Genomic DNA, 17,761 nt, shown 5'->3' with positions numbered 1-17,761 from the left:
AAAAGAATGAAGTAATAAAACACAAAATAAAAATCGTGTAGGATTTGTAGCTTGCCTGGGGAGTGTTTTTTTAGACAATAATAGTTCCGTTTGCGTACTTTCTGCACTAAAATTCGTAAAAATAGATATTTTAAATAGTGGGGGGAAAATTCTCTCGCCAAAAATAAAAACTACAAAAATGTAAGCGAATGGGAAAACAACAAATTTTTCACACAATATTACTGTCTTGTTGCTGTTCTTTGGAAATTTGGTATTAAATTTTATAACTGAAAGCAAAAGCAGCAATTTATTTAATTCATTTGAATTTCTATCAAATTTGACACTTTTCACAAATCAGCCCAAAGAAATTTCTTGGGCTAAAATTCGTTGGTTGGGGAAATATTTTACTCTCTCGTGTGCGTTCTCTTTTACGAAAAACTACGACATTTTTGAGTACGTGAACAGGATTTGGTTAAATTTGGTTTTTTTTCGTAAAATTGGACTGTTTTAGGAGGGTATGCGAACAGACCTTATATTTTTAATAGTTTTTGTACGATGAATTGAAGTTAGAGGTTAGTTAAGTAAAGTTCCAAGTTTGAAATTTGTGACACATAAAAAAGTTAGCTGCCTTAGTCAAAATGTACGTTCAAAGAATTTAGTTGACTGCAAATTGCAAATGCAGTCCCTTATGCTGCCTGAATCTTCCCAATTCGGGCCATCTTTGAGCTTTAATGAACAAGAGTACTTTTAAAACTATTCCGTGTACTGATATGGAAGTTTTAAATGCTTGGTTTTTATTCTCACTTATAGTCACCTTGTATCGTTACTGTTACTTATTTTCATTAGTGACTTGCCAAGGCTCCTCTTTTTTTTTAAGATGCTTTTCGTATACGAAATCGTATAATCGCATGCGAAAAACACAGTTTTCGATTGTTTTGACGTTTATTCAGTTTACGTTTGACCGATGTCATCGATTATGTTGCGGGCTGTGGTGGTTTTCGGCTGGAAGAAATAAAACATTCTTTAAATTATTATTAGTCTTACTCATTAAATCCATTATGGTTTTGTTGAAACTCATTTGGATAAATTGGTAGGAAAACATGGTTCTCCGTTTTGAGATAAGTTTGTACTAACATTATTAATGCTGCTGATGCCATTAATACTGATACTTTTGATGTTGATAAAGCTTCCAATATTGCTGCCGCTTTTGGCACTTGAACTTGCAAGAGTACTTTTTGGTGAAGTAATTTTATCAGCCTTTTCAGCCAAAAGATGAAAACAGTAAGTCGTGTTGACCGCTCCTCTGGCCCCCTTTTTGGGTCCATTGTTGGTGGCTTTAACTCCTTTTTCTGGCAATAACATGTCCGAAAACATGTTCTTATCAGTGTGAGGAAAGTTATCAAGAATATTTTCTATTTTCGGTCGTGCAACCGTTAAAATATTTTGCGCGTGCCCAGTTATGAGACAGTTACTTAACGGTGAACATTGCCTTTCATTACTGTTTATTGGATTGACGGTAGTGGATCAGGAGGTATCCATATAGATGGGTGATACATTATTAATCATTTGAATTCTAGATCGCAGAAAAACATAACATTAATTCTCAATTAATACGTCTTTGCTTTGCCATCTAAAAGATTGACAATCCAATTAACGAATCCTTAAATTAGTAAATTTAACATTTTTCATTGCGTAAAATTGAGATTTCTTTTAAAATTAAGTGTTTTTTTTATTGTTTAAAAGTTGGCGTTATTTATGCGGCTCCTTGACTTATGTGTATAGTTTTCTTTAACATCCATCACATTTAGTAGTAAAGTACACGAATTGTTAAACATTCACTTCCCAATACATTTCGTCTTATCTCTCTAAAGATTTGGCATTGCATTATATGGTGCGTGATTTATATCCAATAATTCCCCTTGAGCATCAGTGAGATTTTGGCTCTGTTGTTCTCATCTCTAAAATATTAATCTTAGGCCTGCTTTTCTGATCAACTCATACAGCAATGGCTTCCGAATACTTCGTTCCTCTGCACTTAAATTCTGCCTACCTCAAAATATCTGCTTCTTCAATTGCGTAGCCAGTGATCCGACATGCGCATAACACGAAGAAAATAATCGATTTGAAGTTAAAGTATCTTCATAAACAGTGGCTACATCCCAGTTTTCATATACATAGTTTGGCGAGTTAGGCGGAATATAAAGAGTTCTTTTGGTAAAGAAAGTTAAACGTTTTTCTGCTTCGTATTCTTTCTCTCCCCATTTCTGTGCAGTATAGAAGGGAATAGACTTCACAGTGCCTCCAAAAACGGGACACTTGCAGCTGTGGCTCACTTGGCTGTTATTGAAGCGATTTTTACAAGTTGCATTTATAGAAATGATTGCTTTTTATAGTTTTTCTAGTCAAATTATTATCCATTTTCATATTTTTCGTGAATATTTGTACTCCCTTACAGGATTTTCATCATAAAAACAGTTCTCGTTAGCATTTGTTCTTTAACCTCTCTTCTTTACATGACTTGACCACAAGGTTCCACAGATAGCAATATTTTTTTTACAGAAGGACTCCGGATTGATTCAATTTTTGTTTTTCATTCCATACTGCTAACGTTATGTCTTTGTATATGTTTTGAATTGTTTTCCAAACATTTAAATCATACCAAGTCCGTATAGCTTGTAAATAAGAACATCGCGATCTGAAGCCTACAAAAGGAAATGACTCAGCAATACTTTTTAGCATAAATACATGATCAATGTTCGAATATCCAGATCTAAAGCCTGCTCGGAACTCACCTAAGAAGTTCAGCAGTAAAAATCTTATATATTTTAGATGTGGAATGAATATACGTCAATAGTCCTACCTTTTTTTATATACCTATGGGAAAAATAAGCGCTTTCTTAAACCAATCAGCACAGTCAACTTTTGGTCAGCAGCTCCTGTTTTGCCATTCTTATAGTAGAGAAACCTATTCTTCCTTTTATTGTCTCCAAAAAAAGGATAGAGGATTCGGTTTTACTCTTTTAAAAAAAAATAACATTTTTTGAACAGAGCTACCGGATTGAACGCAAGGTCTCCTTTTAAATAAATGACAAAGTTACTGGGCTTGTATATTGATATGATTATCTTTAATTTGTTTTTAAAGAAATGCTGGTTCGAGAAAATTATAATATGAAGAAAATTAAAACAACGCGTGTGCTTTGTTAGGTTATCAAATAATTTCTAGTTGTTTTTATTGAAATTTGTGGGTTTGACAGATGATTGAAAAAATTATTTGGTATGCAAGTGTTTTTGTTTTACTCTTTCTAATGAGTTTTATTTTGTTGCTATTTTCAAATCGAACAGGGCTATTTTTTTTATGTAAAATCAATTTAAAAATTCAGAAATCATTCGTTTTATCATTAAATTAATTCTTAAATTAAAATTGATATTTTGATAATTTAAAATCAATTGTTGTAATTGGTCACATTCACAAAGCTAGTGGTTGAGTAGTCAAGGGTCAAAAGTAGTTGAAATTTCCCCTCCGACGTAGTATACAAAATTCGGCAACAAAGTTAGTTGAAAATGATTTTGACGTTTCACAATCACACGACACGAATTCAAAATGAAATAAATCGTTCAATATTTAAATACAAATAAAAATCCTTCAAATTGTGTCTTAAATTTGATTTTATTGAATTTAAAAACACAAAAGATACATAAGTTAAAGTTATCAAATCAAAAATGTTTCTTATTTTATATATTTGCATTTATCAATAATATGACAGTTCCAGATTGACTAGCTTTGTGGTGAACTTTTGCATTTACAAAGCTAGTTGAATTTCGACTACGTAGCCAATAGCTTTGCGAATGCGATTATTGTTATATATTCAGAAAATAGGTCAAAATAGGTATTAAATCTCTTGTATTAGCGGGCTCAACAACTAATGGTGATATTTGCATATCTTCTCTTACCTCTGCGGACTAAACAACTAATGGTAACGTTTGTTGATCCTCAATTAAAGTTGCCATTGCATCGTTTGTTATAAATGGTAAGATATCAAATTCATAAAGAATGTAGTTCAAATTGTTTAAAATTTTTCTTTTAATGTCATTGGTATTATCAGAAACATAGCGAGTTTTTAACTGGTTTGCGTGTGAGCGAATAAGTCTGGAACGATTTGAAAACTGTGTTAATACATTATAATTTACCTTACCTATTCGTTCAATGATGGGGCTCAACTTTCCATTACCACAGCACGAATTTCGACTCGCGGTTTTGTTTTATTTGATAGATATGTGCAAATAATAACTATAGCAATTTTAGAGCGAGGAAACATTTATTTCTATTTTTAATTAATTTTAAAAGTTCACTTTTTTACATACAAAACACACAAAAATGGTTGATTTTGACATTTCTTCCCTGTATTTTGTTCAGTGTCGCCATACTTAGCTGTTAGTACGCCGTGCTATCAATTAAAAAAATCTTGTTTTAGGTTCAAAAGATGCAATACAAAAAAAGTAGGATTAAGTCCGAAAAAGGAAATATTTGTTTCTATGACTTAAATTTGTTTCCTTGCCTTAATATTTAAAACATGTTTTATTGAGACCCCTATACCTAACTGTAAAAAAAAATCAGAAGGAAATTCGTGCTTCGGTAATGGAAAGTCGCCCCCTTGTTTTCTCTATCCATGTTTTGAATTGAATTGTTGGTATTGCTTGTTTGATAAGGTTGGTAAATAATCTTGCTTTTAAATGTCATCCTGGATTACCTAATTTGTTCCACAGTGATTGACAAATGATACTGACATCAGATGCTATCCTTAATATGTTCATCATTGATAAGAACTGTGATATATTTAAGCTTGTTTGAATGCTCAATAAAAAAAAGATCGTTTCTTGAAAAACTGTTTTCGATTACCTTTAAAATTGGACTTCTTTTGTTGAACACCATCTTGATTTCAATTAACTTTGGTGAAACAGGAGCAGTAACCCTCTTTGTTTCCTACCTTTTTACATAGATAACATTTATGCTGTGAATAAGTACAGTCACGAGAGAAATGAATAGCTCCACACTGCCAGCATGGTGTTCTCGGTGTTTTTGTTGTATTAGGTCTTTTTTTTGAACAATGCACCGCGCTCTAGTTTTTTGTATATGATGATATTGCATTGACAACTGAAGATGATTGTGGGGTTTGTTCAATCATCGCTGTATCCTTTTTAATATTGATGTATCGATGAGCTTCAGAAATTAATCTGTCTACTGTAATGGTTTTTGATTTTGCTTCATCTTCAAGCGATACTAATAATCTTGTTCGAATTTCAGAATCTTCTGCAGCTTGTAGTCCAGTAACAAATAACAGACATTTGAATTGATCGATGGAAAGATCATTCAATCTGATATCTTCAAAATTTTTGTTAACGTAGGTAAATTCGGTAAAATTTAGTTGGTATATTTCTCATAAGCGATTGAGTTCATTTTTCTCCATCGACAATGAATATGTCTTGAAAACGATTGTACCAAGTTTCAAAAGTCAGTCCATTTGCTGGATCATAGACAAATTCTTGAATATTGTTTGCCAATGAGTCCATTACAAATTCTTGACCTCTGCTATCTTCCTTTTAATTGTCGATTGATTGCAAAAGTTTGCTTTGCAATTCGAGAAGTTCTTAAATCTTCGGGTCAGTCGACATTTTTAAAAAAAATTGAATGAATGGGGTTCGAAAAGAAAAAAAAAAGGAATTATTTTATTTTCTTCAATAATCCTCGTCGCCAAATTGTTACATATTCAGAAAACAGGGGAGTCATTCTGTAATTTCCGAAACGATAATCGTCAAAATGATTATCATTAACGATATCGTCAATAACTTGCTTCACGTAACTTTATCGCTATCGTCTAGTCAATCGTTTTCGGTATAAGATCGTTTAGTACGACTGAAATGTCAAAATTAACTCAACGAAAAATAATTTTTGTTCGATAACCTGAAGATGTTATTAAACTTGGTTTTTCTCTATGAGAAATTTTGAAAATAATAAAACAATGAATATGCTACTAAACATTCCAACTACTTTGTGATGTTTATTGTTGAGGCCCAACTATAATAGGCATAAGCAAACATAAGCTTATGTCAAAAACCCAACGATAATTCACTTAAGTTAGCGAAATTACTGCATAGCCATAATGCAATTTTGCTCACGTATCTAAATGTCAGATTTTAATTATGCGGCGAGCGACTGGGATCGCTCTTGCTTAAGTGTGCTTAAGTTAACGAAACTGAGAAAAATTGAACGAAACGGAGCTAGACTCCATTATGTTCACTCGTATTGAGATTCTTTGTATTCGCACGTTTATGGCTGAAACACATACACGCTTCAGCTTCGGCTTCGTCTGCGTTACGTTAGGCTTGCTTTGAATGACATTTCTATTATTTCATCCCTCCAAAGAGCAAATATATTGTTTGTTGACATTTTTTTAATTCTGATGAGCTGTCAGACAAAGCAAATGTTCAGAAAATTGAACTAGAGCTTCCGTTTGGAGTCACATTACGTTACATTACATTCTTTTTCTTACGATTGTCAAACAAAACGTGAGGTCGAAGCTACATTGTGATAGCATGCATTGAATTCCTATGGCTGAACTCGTAAACGTCAGGCGAAGCCGAAGCTGAAGCGTGTATGTGATTCAGCCATTACTTATGCGCGCATATGCTAGCTTCTGCCTATTATAGTTGGGCCTTTACTGTTACTTTCAGTGTTTTTATTTGTTGCCCCCGACGATAAAACTTGTTTTAAAATGTATGTAAGTTTTTTGTCTAATATGTTTGTTCTGGACTAAACAACCTAAATCTAACTTGCCTTAAAATTCATTCATTCAAATTTATCAAAATTATCAATTATAATTTTGTTCATAATTACCAAACATTACAAATCATACACTATGAATTCTTCTTAAAATTTAACTCAAATCAAAACTGTAACTTATTTTTTTGCTAACTTGAAATCTAATGTAAAACTCTTGTTTGTATTTGAAAGCACAGTAACTTAATTTTCGCTCTTCTTTTTGTGCGTATATTCGTTGCACCTGCAAGCATAAAATATTTCAAAGCATCTTCCTTTTTGAAGCGAACCACCAAACAGAGCAGACCTTTCTTGGAGCTGGTAACAATTATCGAATTAAATAAACATTTATATTACATATGAACTTATTATCGTTGCCTTTACATTCTGTGCATTTTGTATGGGAAGATTTTCTGCTCGGGCTTCGCTGTGAATCATCATCAATAAAATTACAGTCCACTATTCCTAAACATCAAATTGGTCCTTCGAGCCGGATTAAGTGAACAATTTCTTAATTTAAAGACAATCGTGTTTCTGAAATTCGTGAAATTAAAACTATAAAAAGTATTAAAGACTACGTCGAATTACATACATATATGTATGGATGAAATGATGTGATGTTTTTTATATATATGTAATCCGTAGCTCTATAATACTTGGTAGTGCTATTACATATATTTATTTTTTGTGCAGTACCTACGATTTATCGAACATTGAATCAATAACGGTACAGGTTAATTAAAACTGTTTTGCACACGTTTCTGCATAAACATACGAACTCATACGAACATATTAATTTTTTTTTGTTTGGTTTTAAATCATTTAATCGAAAATTGAATTATAACTGCGATGGCAAGTGCATTAAAAGTTAAGTGCGGTAATGCAAAAGGGCGCTTAACTCGGGCGGCAGCATTTGCAGAAGCGATTGATGAATCTATAACAATCGAAATGCTTGAGATTCGGTTAAATAAACTCGAGACCACATGGTCTGAATATTCATCTCTTCATAACGAAATTCTTGAAAAAGCTGAAGATGAAGAAGTTAGTGAATTAGAATCTGAATTTTCGGAATACGAATTAAAATATTTTGTTTCAAATGCCGAGCTCGTTAAAGCCATTCGCGATAGGGAAAAAACTTCCACCAAACCAGTGGAAGTTCTTGATAATTCTTCTGCGTTTAATCGCTTAGCTGAGCAACAATCAGCCTTTCTCGAAAAAATTAATTCGTCTTCGCCATCGTCAAATAATTCCAATACTTCTAAACTTCCGACAATCGTTGTGCCACCATTCAGTGGATGTTATAAAGATTGGCCTTCGTTCAGGGACATATATCTGGGTTGAGTCGACACTAAGGTGAATCTTAGTCCGACCCATAAATTTCATTACTTGAAATCCTATCTGCGTGATGACGCAGCCAATCTTATAAAACATTTGAAAATAAATGACGCAAATTATTCGGAAGCTTGGGATCGCTTAGAAAGACGGTACGATCGAAGCCAATTGATAGTTCAATCTTTTATTGAAACTTTTTTGTCACTTCCTACTGCAAATAACTCTAATGTTCAAACTTTAAGAAAAATTTCTGACGGTGCCGATGAAGTTGTGCGTGGTCTTAGTGCGTTGGATAAGACAGGTCGTGACCCTTGGCTCATTTATTTATTGTTAAACAAACTTGATTCGGACACCAAGCAAGCTTGGGCAGAGAATATCGGTTCTCGGGAAGACGTTACTATAGTCGAATTACTAGACTTTTTAGAACTACGGTGCAATGCCTTTGAGGCTTGTCAATCACTTTCCAGTCGGTCGGGTTCATCGCGTACAAAGCAATCAAACAATATTCGAGCTCATCTTGCTGGGCCTTCAGACTCAATTTCGAAATCCAAATGCCCAATGTGTCAAGACAATCATGTCCTTACTCAGTGTACAAAATTCGTCGCGTTAGACATTGACTCTCGTCGAAGTTTTGCGAAGACAAACTCGCTTTGTTTTAATTGTCTTAAAGCTGGACATTCATCGCAAAAATGTTTTTCTACTTTTCGCTGTCGGGTGTGTAGATCACGCCACCATTCGTTGGTGCATCCTGATGATGCAGCAAATACAAATCAAGTTTCGTTAACGGGTTCTTCTAACCAAACTCAATCTTCGTCATCAACCTCCGCTCAATACAACACCACCGAATCGCTCGTTAGTAATCATTCGCTTGATGTTAGTCGTCCTAAGAAAACTCTTTTACCAACTATCTTGGCTAGAATTCAAGACAATCAAGGAAATCTGATAGACTGTCGTGTTCTTTTAGATTCCGGGTCACAGTCTACATTCATTGTTGAATCTTTCGCTCAAAGACTCGGTTATCATCGTAAGCATTCAAGAATTCCTATCCTCGGTCTATCGTCGACTGAAGTTGGATATACAAAGGGCCTCATCTCACTAAATCTTCGTTCTCGTGTCAATTCTTCTCACTTATTCGTTGATGCCTTTATACTCGATAAATTAACTTCAAACTTACCAACCAAATTGATAGATGTTTCCTCCTGGTCTCATATTCAAAACCTCGACCTTGCTGATCCTACTTTCAATGTCGCCGCCCCAATCGATGTTCTTCTCGGTGGTGACAAACTTTGGAGCATTCTCAAAGATGGACAAATTCGAGGTCCCAATGGATGCCCAATCGCACAACGCACTTCGTTTGGATGGGTCATAACCGGACAATTTTTTGAACCAGAGGAATCGAACCATTTTATCTCATTTCACTCTTTACTCGATTTAAGTAATTTGATGCAACGTTTCTGGGAAGTTGAGGAGGTTTTCCCAGCAAACAGTTCTATCGTTTTCGACCAGGCCGAAGAACATTTTCAACTGACTTTCTCTCGATCTCCTGACAGGAAGTATGTTGTTCACCTTCCTTTTAAAACTCCAAATCCATCTTTCAAAAATACTCTTTCGCTCGCTGTTTCTCGCCTATTCGCAATGGAACGTCGGTTCGCTCAAAATTCGAAACTGAGAGACTTGTATTCTGATTTCATGCGGGAATATATCGGCTTAGGCCACATGATTCGAATTCCTCGTGACGAAATTAAGTGTTCTAACGGTAGATGTTTTTATCTACCACACCACGCGGTGCTAAAACCAGACAGTTCGTCTACTAAATTGCGTGTCGTTTTTGATGGCTCTGCCAAAGACTCCACTGGTAACTCGTTGAACAATGCATTGTTGATAGGCCCTCCTATTCAACGGGACTTAATAGGTGTTTGCTTGCGGTTTCGACAACATCCCTTCGTTTTTACTGCCGACGTCGTAAAAATGTTCCGTCAAATCTGGGTAGATGACTCCGATTGCGATTACCAACGCATTGTTTGGCGCGACTCTCCCTCAAAGGAAATCGAACATTTTCGGTTACGCACTGTAACATATGGTACAGCTTCCGCTCCGTTTTTGTCAGTTCGGGTTCTGAAGCAGCTTGCTGAGGACTATAAATCAGAATTCCCGAATGCAGCGCGTGTTCTACTGGAAGACGTATACGTGGATGACGTTATGACGGGAGCAAAGTCACCCAAAGACCTTATCGAATTGAAATCCGAATTAGTCACTCTTCTTTCCATGGCCAACCTTGAGCTGCGGAAATGGAGCTCCAATTGTTGGCCACTCCTAGCTTCTCTTCCTAAAGAGCAATGTGAATACTCTTTTTACGACACTGAACGTTCAAATTCGTATATTAAGGTGCTTGGAATGCATTGGAATCCATCAAACGATGAATATTCCTTTCGCATCTCGAAGTCTCTTCCAACCATTTCATTGACAAGGCGTTCGCTGTTGTCTGAAGTATCACGAATATTCGATCCGTTAGGACTGTTGGCACCCTCAGTTGTACTTTTCAAAATGCTCTTTCAGGAACTCTGGTCATCGAAGTTAAAGTTGGGATGGGACGACCCGTTGCCTCCAGAGTTAGCTGATCGTTGGGATAAATATCGGAAGGAAATCTGGTTTTTTGAGCAAGTCCAAATACCCAGAAACTTGTTTACCTCTTCCTTCGATGACATTGAACTGCATGGCTTCTGCGATGCATCCACGCTCGCTTATGGTGCCGTCCTGTACATTCGCTGTAAAGTTGCTGAAGGAAAGTACAACATAACAATTGTCGCTGCCAAGACCAAAGTTGCTCCGTTAAAACCGGTGTCCATTCCACGTCTAGAGCTGTGTGGGGCCTTGCTGCTGACTCGCTTGTTAAGTCTTGTTAAATCGTCGTTTTCGTACAAATTCACAAACATAGTGGCTTGGTGCGATTCCGAGATCGTTTTACACTGGCTATCATCTCCTCCTCGTCGCTGGACTACATTCGTCGCCAACAGAACTGCAGCTATTCTCGAAACTACTCCAAGAAGTTGCTGGCGTCATATTCGCTCCGAGTCAAATCCAGCAGATTGTGCGTCGCGCGGTGTGCTTCCATCTGAACTCCCAAATCATCATCTCTGGTGGACTGGTCCAGCCTGGCTATCACTGGAAGAATGCCAATGGCCAAAGTCGAAATTCACCACTCTTCAATCGGACGATAGCGATCTTCTACTCGAAACGAGACAATCTCCTCGTCAAGTTCTTCTCATAGGACCTAACAATTTTGATGTTATTGATCACATAATCATCAAAATTTCCTCTTGGGATCGCATGCAACGTATTCTCGGATATGTAATTCGGTTCATCTTCAATTATCTCAGCGAACCATCAAATCGTCGAACCTCATACCTCACAACAAAGGAACTTTTCATCGCCAAAACAACTCTCATTAAATCGATCCAACTAAAATCATTCAGTGACGATATTCACGCCCTTAAATCTAAAAATCAATTGCCCCTGAAATCCAAACTGCTCAAATATTCCCCATTTCTCGATAATAAAGGTCTGCTTAGAGTAGGAGGAAGAATTAAAAATGCCAATATATCTTTTAACATTAAACATCCTTATATTCTTCCAGCTAATGACTTTTCTCATTTTATTATAGAAGATATTCATAAGAAAAACTTACATCCTGGAGTTTCCGCAACGTTCGCAATCGTTAGACAGCAGTACTGGATCTTGGGTTCTCGAAATCTCACCAGAAAGATTGTTTTCAAGTGCACTACATGCTTTAAATTGCGAAAAACAACTTCTTCGCAGCTAATGGGTGACTTACCATCGCAACGCGTATCACAAAGCCGTCCTTTTTCACACACTGGGTGTGACTATGCTGGGCCGCTTTGCATTAAGCTGTCCAGAGGTCGAAATCCAAAAACTTCAAAGGCATATATCTGTCTATTTGTGTGTATGGCTACGAAGGCTATACATTTGGAGCTAGTGAGTGATTTGACCTCTGACGCATTTCTCGCAGCTTTTCGTCGATTCGTTTCCCGGCGTGGACTTTGTTCGAATGTGTATTCGGATAATGGAACCAACTTCCAAGGTGCACGTCGGTGCTTGAACGAGATGCACAAGTTAGTCATATCAGAAGCATACAACGAGGCTGTTGCAACATCACTTGCGAAGGACAATGTAACCTGGAACTTTATCCCTCCATCGTCCCCTCACTTTGGTGGATTGTGGGAGGCTGGAGTAAAGTCGGTAAAGTGTCATTTGCGACGAGTAATTGGAGCATCCATCCTTACATTTGAAGAAATGTATACGGTGCTCACTCAAATTGAAGCTGTCTTAAATTCTCGCCCTCTTTGTGTGATTTCAGATAATGAATTAAATCCATTAACACCCGCTCACTTTCTTATAGGTGAACCATTTACTGCTGTCCCAGAGCCAACAACGCTGTCCACGCCTTTAAATCGCTTGTCGCACTGGAACCATCTACAAAATATGGTACAAGGCTTCTGGAAACGGTGGCATGTGGAATATATCACCACCCTACAAGAACGATCGAAATGGAAGACGGCAACTCCGAATCTCAAACCAGGGGACTTGGTAATAATTAAAGAACCAAACCTTCCGCCAACTAAGTGGCTTCTTGGCAAAATCGAAGCAGCAACCCAAGGGACTGATGGCCGAGTACGAGTTGCTACTGTAAAGACGAACGGTGGAACATTTGTTCGTCCAATTACCAAACTTGCCCTACTACCCATATCCTGAAACTCGTTCCAGGGGGGCCGGGATGTTCTGGACTAAACAACCTAAATCTAACTTGCCTTAAAATTCATTCATTCAAATTTATCAAAATTATCAATTATAATTTTGTTCATAATTACCAAACATTACAAATCATAAACTATGAATTCTTCTTAAAATTTAACTCAAATCAAAACTGTAACTTATTTTTTTGCTAACTTGAAATCTAATGTAAAACTCTTGTTTGTATTTGAAAGCACAGTAACTTAATTTTCGCTCTTCTTTTTGTGCGTATATTCGTTGCACCTGCAAGCATAAAATATTTCAAAGCATCTTCCTTTTTGAAGCGAACCACCAAACAGAGCAGACCTTTCTTGGAGCTGGTAACAATTATCGAATTAAATAAACATTTATATTACATATGAACTTATTATCGTTGCCTTTACATTCTGTGCATTTTGTATGGGAAGATTTTCTGCTCGGGCTTCGCTGTGAATCATCATCAATAAAATTACAGTCCACTATTCCTAAACAATGTTTGTAAACTGATAATTCTAAATATATAATTTGGTAAATACATAGGTCAGTAACACAAAATCAGCTACAAATATGTATCAAATTTATTTATATAAACCTAATTCATTACAAGGAAAGGAAATTTTAAATTCAAATGGCCCACTTATGAAAAACCTTGCTGGTTGGAGGAAGGTACGTATAATTGTGATTGTGTAAATGTGTTGTCCATGCAAAAAACCGGAGGTGGGCCATTCGAAGAAGTAAAAATTACGGAGGATGAGGAAAAAATAATTGAGCTGACATTAATTCGGAAGACAGTATCCGGATTGTAGTGCCCTTGTTTTGATGCTCCAAATCCAAAACCATCCACAGCCGCAACAACTCTATCAGTTGCATCGGCGTTCGCAGCAGCATCACCATCGGCAGATCCATCTTCCTCGAATTCAAAAATAAATTATGAAGATAATATAGAATGCATATTAAGAGGAATATACAAAATGGTAAAAGGTTGGTTTCTTAAAATGTTGTTAACTTTCTACATTATACAACCCCGTTTGTGGCAGCCAGTACCCCGAAACGACGAAAACATAAGGAAACAAATGAATTACTGAATGCTTAAATGGAAAATGATTCAATTTTTTAGGACAAATTATTGAACATTTTGAGAGAGCGAAATCAGCAGGATGCAATGTTCCAAGACGCAACGACATTGCAGAAAAACAAATACAAAAAGGATATTTTTAGGTTGTGTATTGGGATTAATTTTGTATTTGAATTTATTTTTTTTTTTTGCTTAAGCTATAGAATTTTTGTGTTTTGTTTTTAGTTATGTTAATTAATGCAGTTGTTTTTATATGTTAATGAAGTTATTTTTTTTGCAGAAATATACCGAGAATAAATCGTCCCAAAAATAATATTTTATATAATCCCATATATTGATTGCTAATTGCTTCATTGCATTGTTTTCACTTGATATTTGCGATTCGCTCAATCCATAACTAAAGAAGTTTTCGTCCTTTATAAAAATTTTGGCATTTTCAAAATTTTAATATATATATGTTATGTAGAGCAGCACAAACGTTCGGAAACGTAACAATTTGTATCGGTTCGTAGCAAACTCTTTCTTTTTTTCCAAGAGACAGGTCGATGGAGACCTGAGGATTCCAAAAATGTGTATTGAAGTCTTGAAATAAGCTAAATTTTAATTTCCCATATTGCTTACCCTTGAAAGTACCGATACAACGTTCAATTACGTATCTAGCTTTTGCATGAATATTATTAAAATGACTTTTTGTTTCATAGATGAGCCTCTATATGGTAAAAGTAACCAAGGTTCTAATGGATATCCACTATTACCTAAAAAATGTTGGAAGCTTGGCTTCCGAAATGTTTGTTGTTTCCGAAACTATTTTGGATAATATGCTTTGTGCAAGAGCGAGTCCAAAATCGTTGCCATTGGTACCCTCTGCCACCCAAATTTATTGTTTCCAGTATCATTATAAAGGCCTTTAGAGCGTCTGATTTTCTTAATTGTCTTCGTAACCGTATCGAAACGCTATCGTCCAACGATTATCGTTTTACGGAATGAGCCCCCAGGTCTTTATACAACAAACTTACAATCTAACCTGAAAAATAATTTAGAATATGCTCATACATATCATATACGTTTTCTTACCTACTACATTGATTTGAATATAACAAGTATTTACGTGAATTGAAACAGTGTTTTTCTATAATGCCAACATTAATGAAAATTGTATCTTAATAAATGAATTACTTACTTTACCTATAAAGTGTCCAGGAATCAATGGAAACTTGAATATTATACTAAGCGCTTCCAACCAGTTACCACTCTTCATTGATTTTGATCTTGATCATCTATACGCATAATAAAACACAAAATTATGCTTTCTCATAACAATTTTCTTTAAAATTCGATTTTATATTTCAACTTTTTAACTTTTTTCTAAACAAATTAGGTATAATAAAAAAAAGAACTTAAGCTGAGGACGTAAGATTCAAACATAGCGCGCTTGTGCAGCATTCAATTAGAAGTAGAACAGAAACAAAACTATTGCTAATTATTATTAAGGTACTTCTTGTAATTTTTTCCCACAACCTCTGAAACACTTTTGTAACCCTTTTCAACCAATATATCGGCTAGTTCGGTTTTTATTTTTGTAACTATTGGCGGACCATGATACACAAATGCCGTATATAACTGTACATAGGAAGCTCCAGCTTCGATCTTTTCGAAAGCATCACTACCGCTAAATACACCTCCAACTCCAATAATCGGAATTTTACCCTTAGTTTGAGCATACATCTGGGCAATGAGTTGCGTGGATTTGGACTTTAGAGGTGCACCACTCAAACCGCCAGCTTCTTTGGCAAGTTCGGCATCACTGACTTTTGATTTGTCAATCGTTGTATTGGACACAATTAATCCATCAACTTTGCATTTACCCTTCAGCACCACCGAGGATATGTCTTCAATATCTTTTTTTGTTAGATCTGGAGCGATTTTGACGAAAACTGGAACACCATTGTTGACAGGAAGTTTATTGCGGGCTTCTATGACTCCGGTAAGCAAGTTTTCGAGATCTTGTTTTCCCTGAAGGTCCCTTAAGCCAGGAGTATTCGGACTGCTCACATTGATGACTAAATAATCTGCAATTGGCCCGAATAAGTTAACTCCTTTGACATAGTCATCCAGAGCGTTCGGTGATGTTTTGTTCTTTCCCAAATTTATTCCAAGAATTCCCTTAAAGTTGTTACCCTTCTTTAGGTCACTAATACGATCGAAGACAACCCGATGACCTTCACTGTTAAAGCCATATCGATTGATTATTGCTTGATCAGAATCTAGGAGAAATACTCTGGGTGTTGGATTTCCTGGTTGTGCTTCTGGAGTAACCGAACCGATTTCTACAAGGCCAAAACCAATTTTGTCTAGCCCTTCAATGGCTTCGCCTTGCTTATCAAATCCTGCTGCAATCCCAATTGGATTTTTAAGTTGTTTATTAAAAAAGGGAGTAGACTTTGCAAAGAAAGATGAAAATACAAATTAAAATTCGGGCTAAAAAAGAAACTGGAATTTGAAATAGAAACTGTCCCCTTACCAAAATAGAGGGATCCTCGTTTTTTGGACCAGTAAAAAGTTTATATTTGCAACCTAACACTGCTAATCGATGGGATGTTTCTGGTGGACATTTTCGTGCAAGAGGCATAAGAAAATCATCATAGAACTTATCTTTTCCTTTGAGTAGATTGAATCCGGCAAAGAATACACCGGCGCCTGTGGTCACTAGGAAGAGTGAGCGCATTTTGCTTTTCTGCAAAGACGTGAAATAATGTTTAATGTTGTTATGTGGAAGGAGATGTTCTACTAAGGGAAGTTACTAGTTTCGATAGGGCAGTCATTTGGGATGATTTGTTAAAACAAAAAAATCAAGAAAAACCGGCTCCAGAACAGATGTAGACAAATTTGTGGGTACAAAATAAAATATTAAAGTGACATTTAAAGTTTGGAGAGCACTGATTTATGTCAAATATTAAACGGGACTTTTCTTTAATTGAAAAGGGCAGATGATGAGTCTGCACAGGTTTGTTCAGATAATTGAGTTTTATGGGGACTGTGCCTTAAGACCTAACTATTCTTGGTCTTAAATTCGTCAAAAGTTTGATAGAGATTAAATTTTATTTTAAAAGCTTTAAAAATAAAATGGATAGTTTCACATTTAAAACTATGTAGATAATCCAAAAAATGTCTAGGACGCCGTTACGGAAGTTGGTTAAGAGCGCTTCCATTTATTTAATGGGGTTTTCCAAGGGTAATATAAATCAATGTCTTTTTAATCTAGATCTGTCAAAACACAAATTTCCCTTGGGTTTGCACCACCTGATCCGCAGTCTTCCTCTACTGCGCTGTCCTGTGGGTGTAGATTCGAAGACTTTCCGGGACGGAGCATTGGTTTCCATGCGCTCTACGTGACCCAGCCATCTTAGTCGTTGGACTTTTACCCTTCTGGCTAAGTCTACGTCGCTGTACAGCCCGTACAGCTCGTCGTTCGATCTTCTCCTCCACTCCCCTTCGATGCATACGGGACCATAGATCACACGAAGAACTTTTCTCTCAAAGCGATCCAAGGTGCTTTCATCCAATAAAGCGAGATAAACCGTCTTTGCTACTATCTATGAGTGGCACTTGCATCAACGAAACGGAAAATCTTGACATCCTCGGAATGTGCATCAGCAACCACCTTTTGTGGAGCGATCACATACGCGAGCGATCACGTTGCAAGAAATGTTTTTCTCCGTCTGATCTGGCTACAATCTACAAAACCTATATACGTCCGAAACTTGAATATAACT

The 17,761-nt window shown here is 36.2% G+C and overlaps 2 protein-coding genes across 2 annotated transcripts; one reads left to right on the top strand and one right to left on the bottom strand.

Annotated features, from left to right (window-relative positions):
* Positions 1 to 7,642: 7,642 nt before the first annotated feature.
* On the top strand, positions 7,643 to 12,895 carry LOC129946156 (uncharacterized). Its single transcript, XM_056056238.1, has 2 exons — positions 7,643 to 8,129; positions 8,208 to 12,895. The coding sequence occupies exons 1-2, from the start codon at positions 7,643 to 7,645 to the stop codon at positions 12,893 to 12,895; spliced, it is 5,175 nt and encodes a 1,724-aa protein (XP_055912213.1).
* A 2,394-nt stretch (positions 12,896 to 15,289) lies between these two features.
* On the bottom strand, positions 15,290 to 16,916 carry LOC129938583 (dihydroorotate dehydrogenase (quinone), mitochondrial). Its single transcript, XM_056046227.1, has 3 exons — positions 16,790 to 16,916; positions 16,510 to 16,722; positions 15,290 to 16,427 (listed from the first exon to the last, which is right to left on the bottom strand). Exons 1-3 carry the CDS (start codon positions 16,808 to 16,810, stop codon positions 15,465 to 15,467), a joined length of 1,197 nt encoding a protein of 398 aa, XP_055902202.1. The 5' UTR covers positions 16,811 to 16,916; the 3' UTR covers positions 15,290 to 15,464.
* Between the last annotated feature and the right edge of the window lie 845 nt (positions 16,917 to 17,761).

Source organism: Eupeodes corollae, chromosome 1 (assembly GCF_945859685.1).
Source record: "Eupeodes corollae chromosome 1, idEupCoro1.1, whole genome shotgun sequence".
NCBI lineage: Eukaryota > Metazoa > Arthropoda > Insecta > Diptera > Syrphidae > Eupeodes > Eupeodes corollae.
This window is presented reverse-complemented; position numbering and strand designations above follow the sequence as displayed.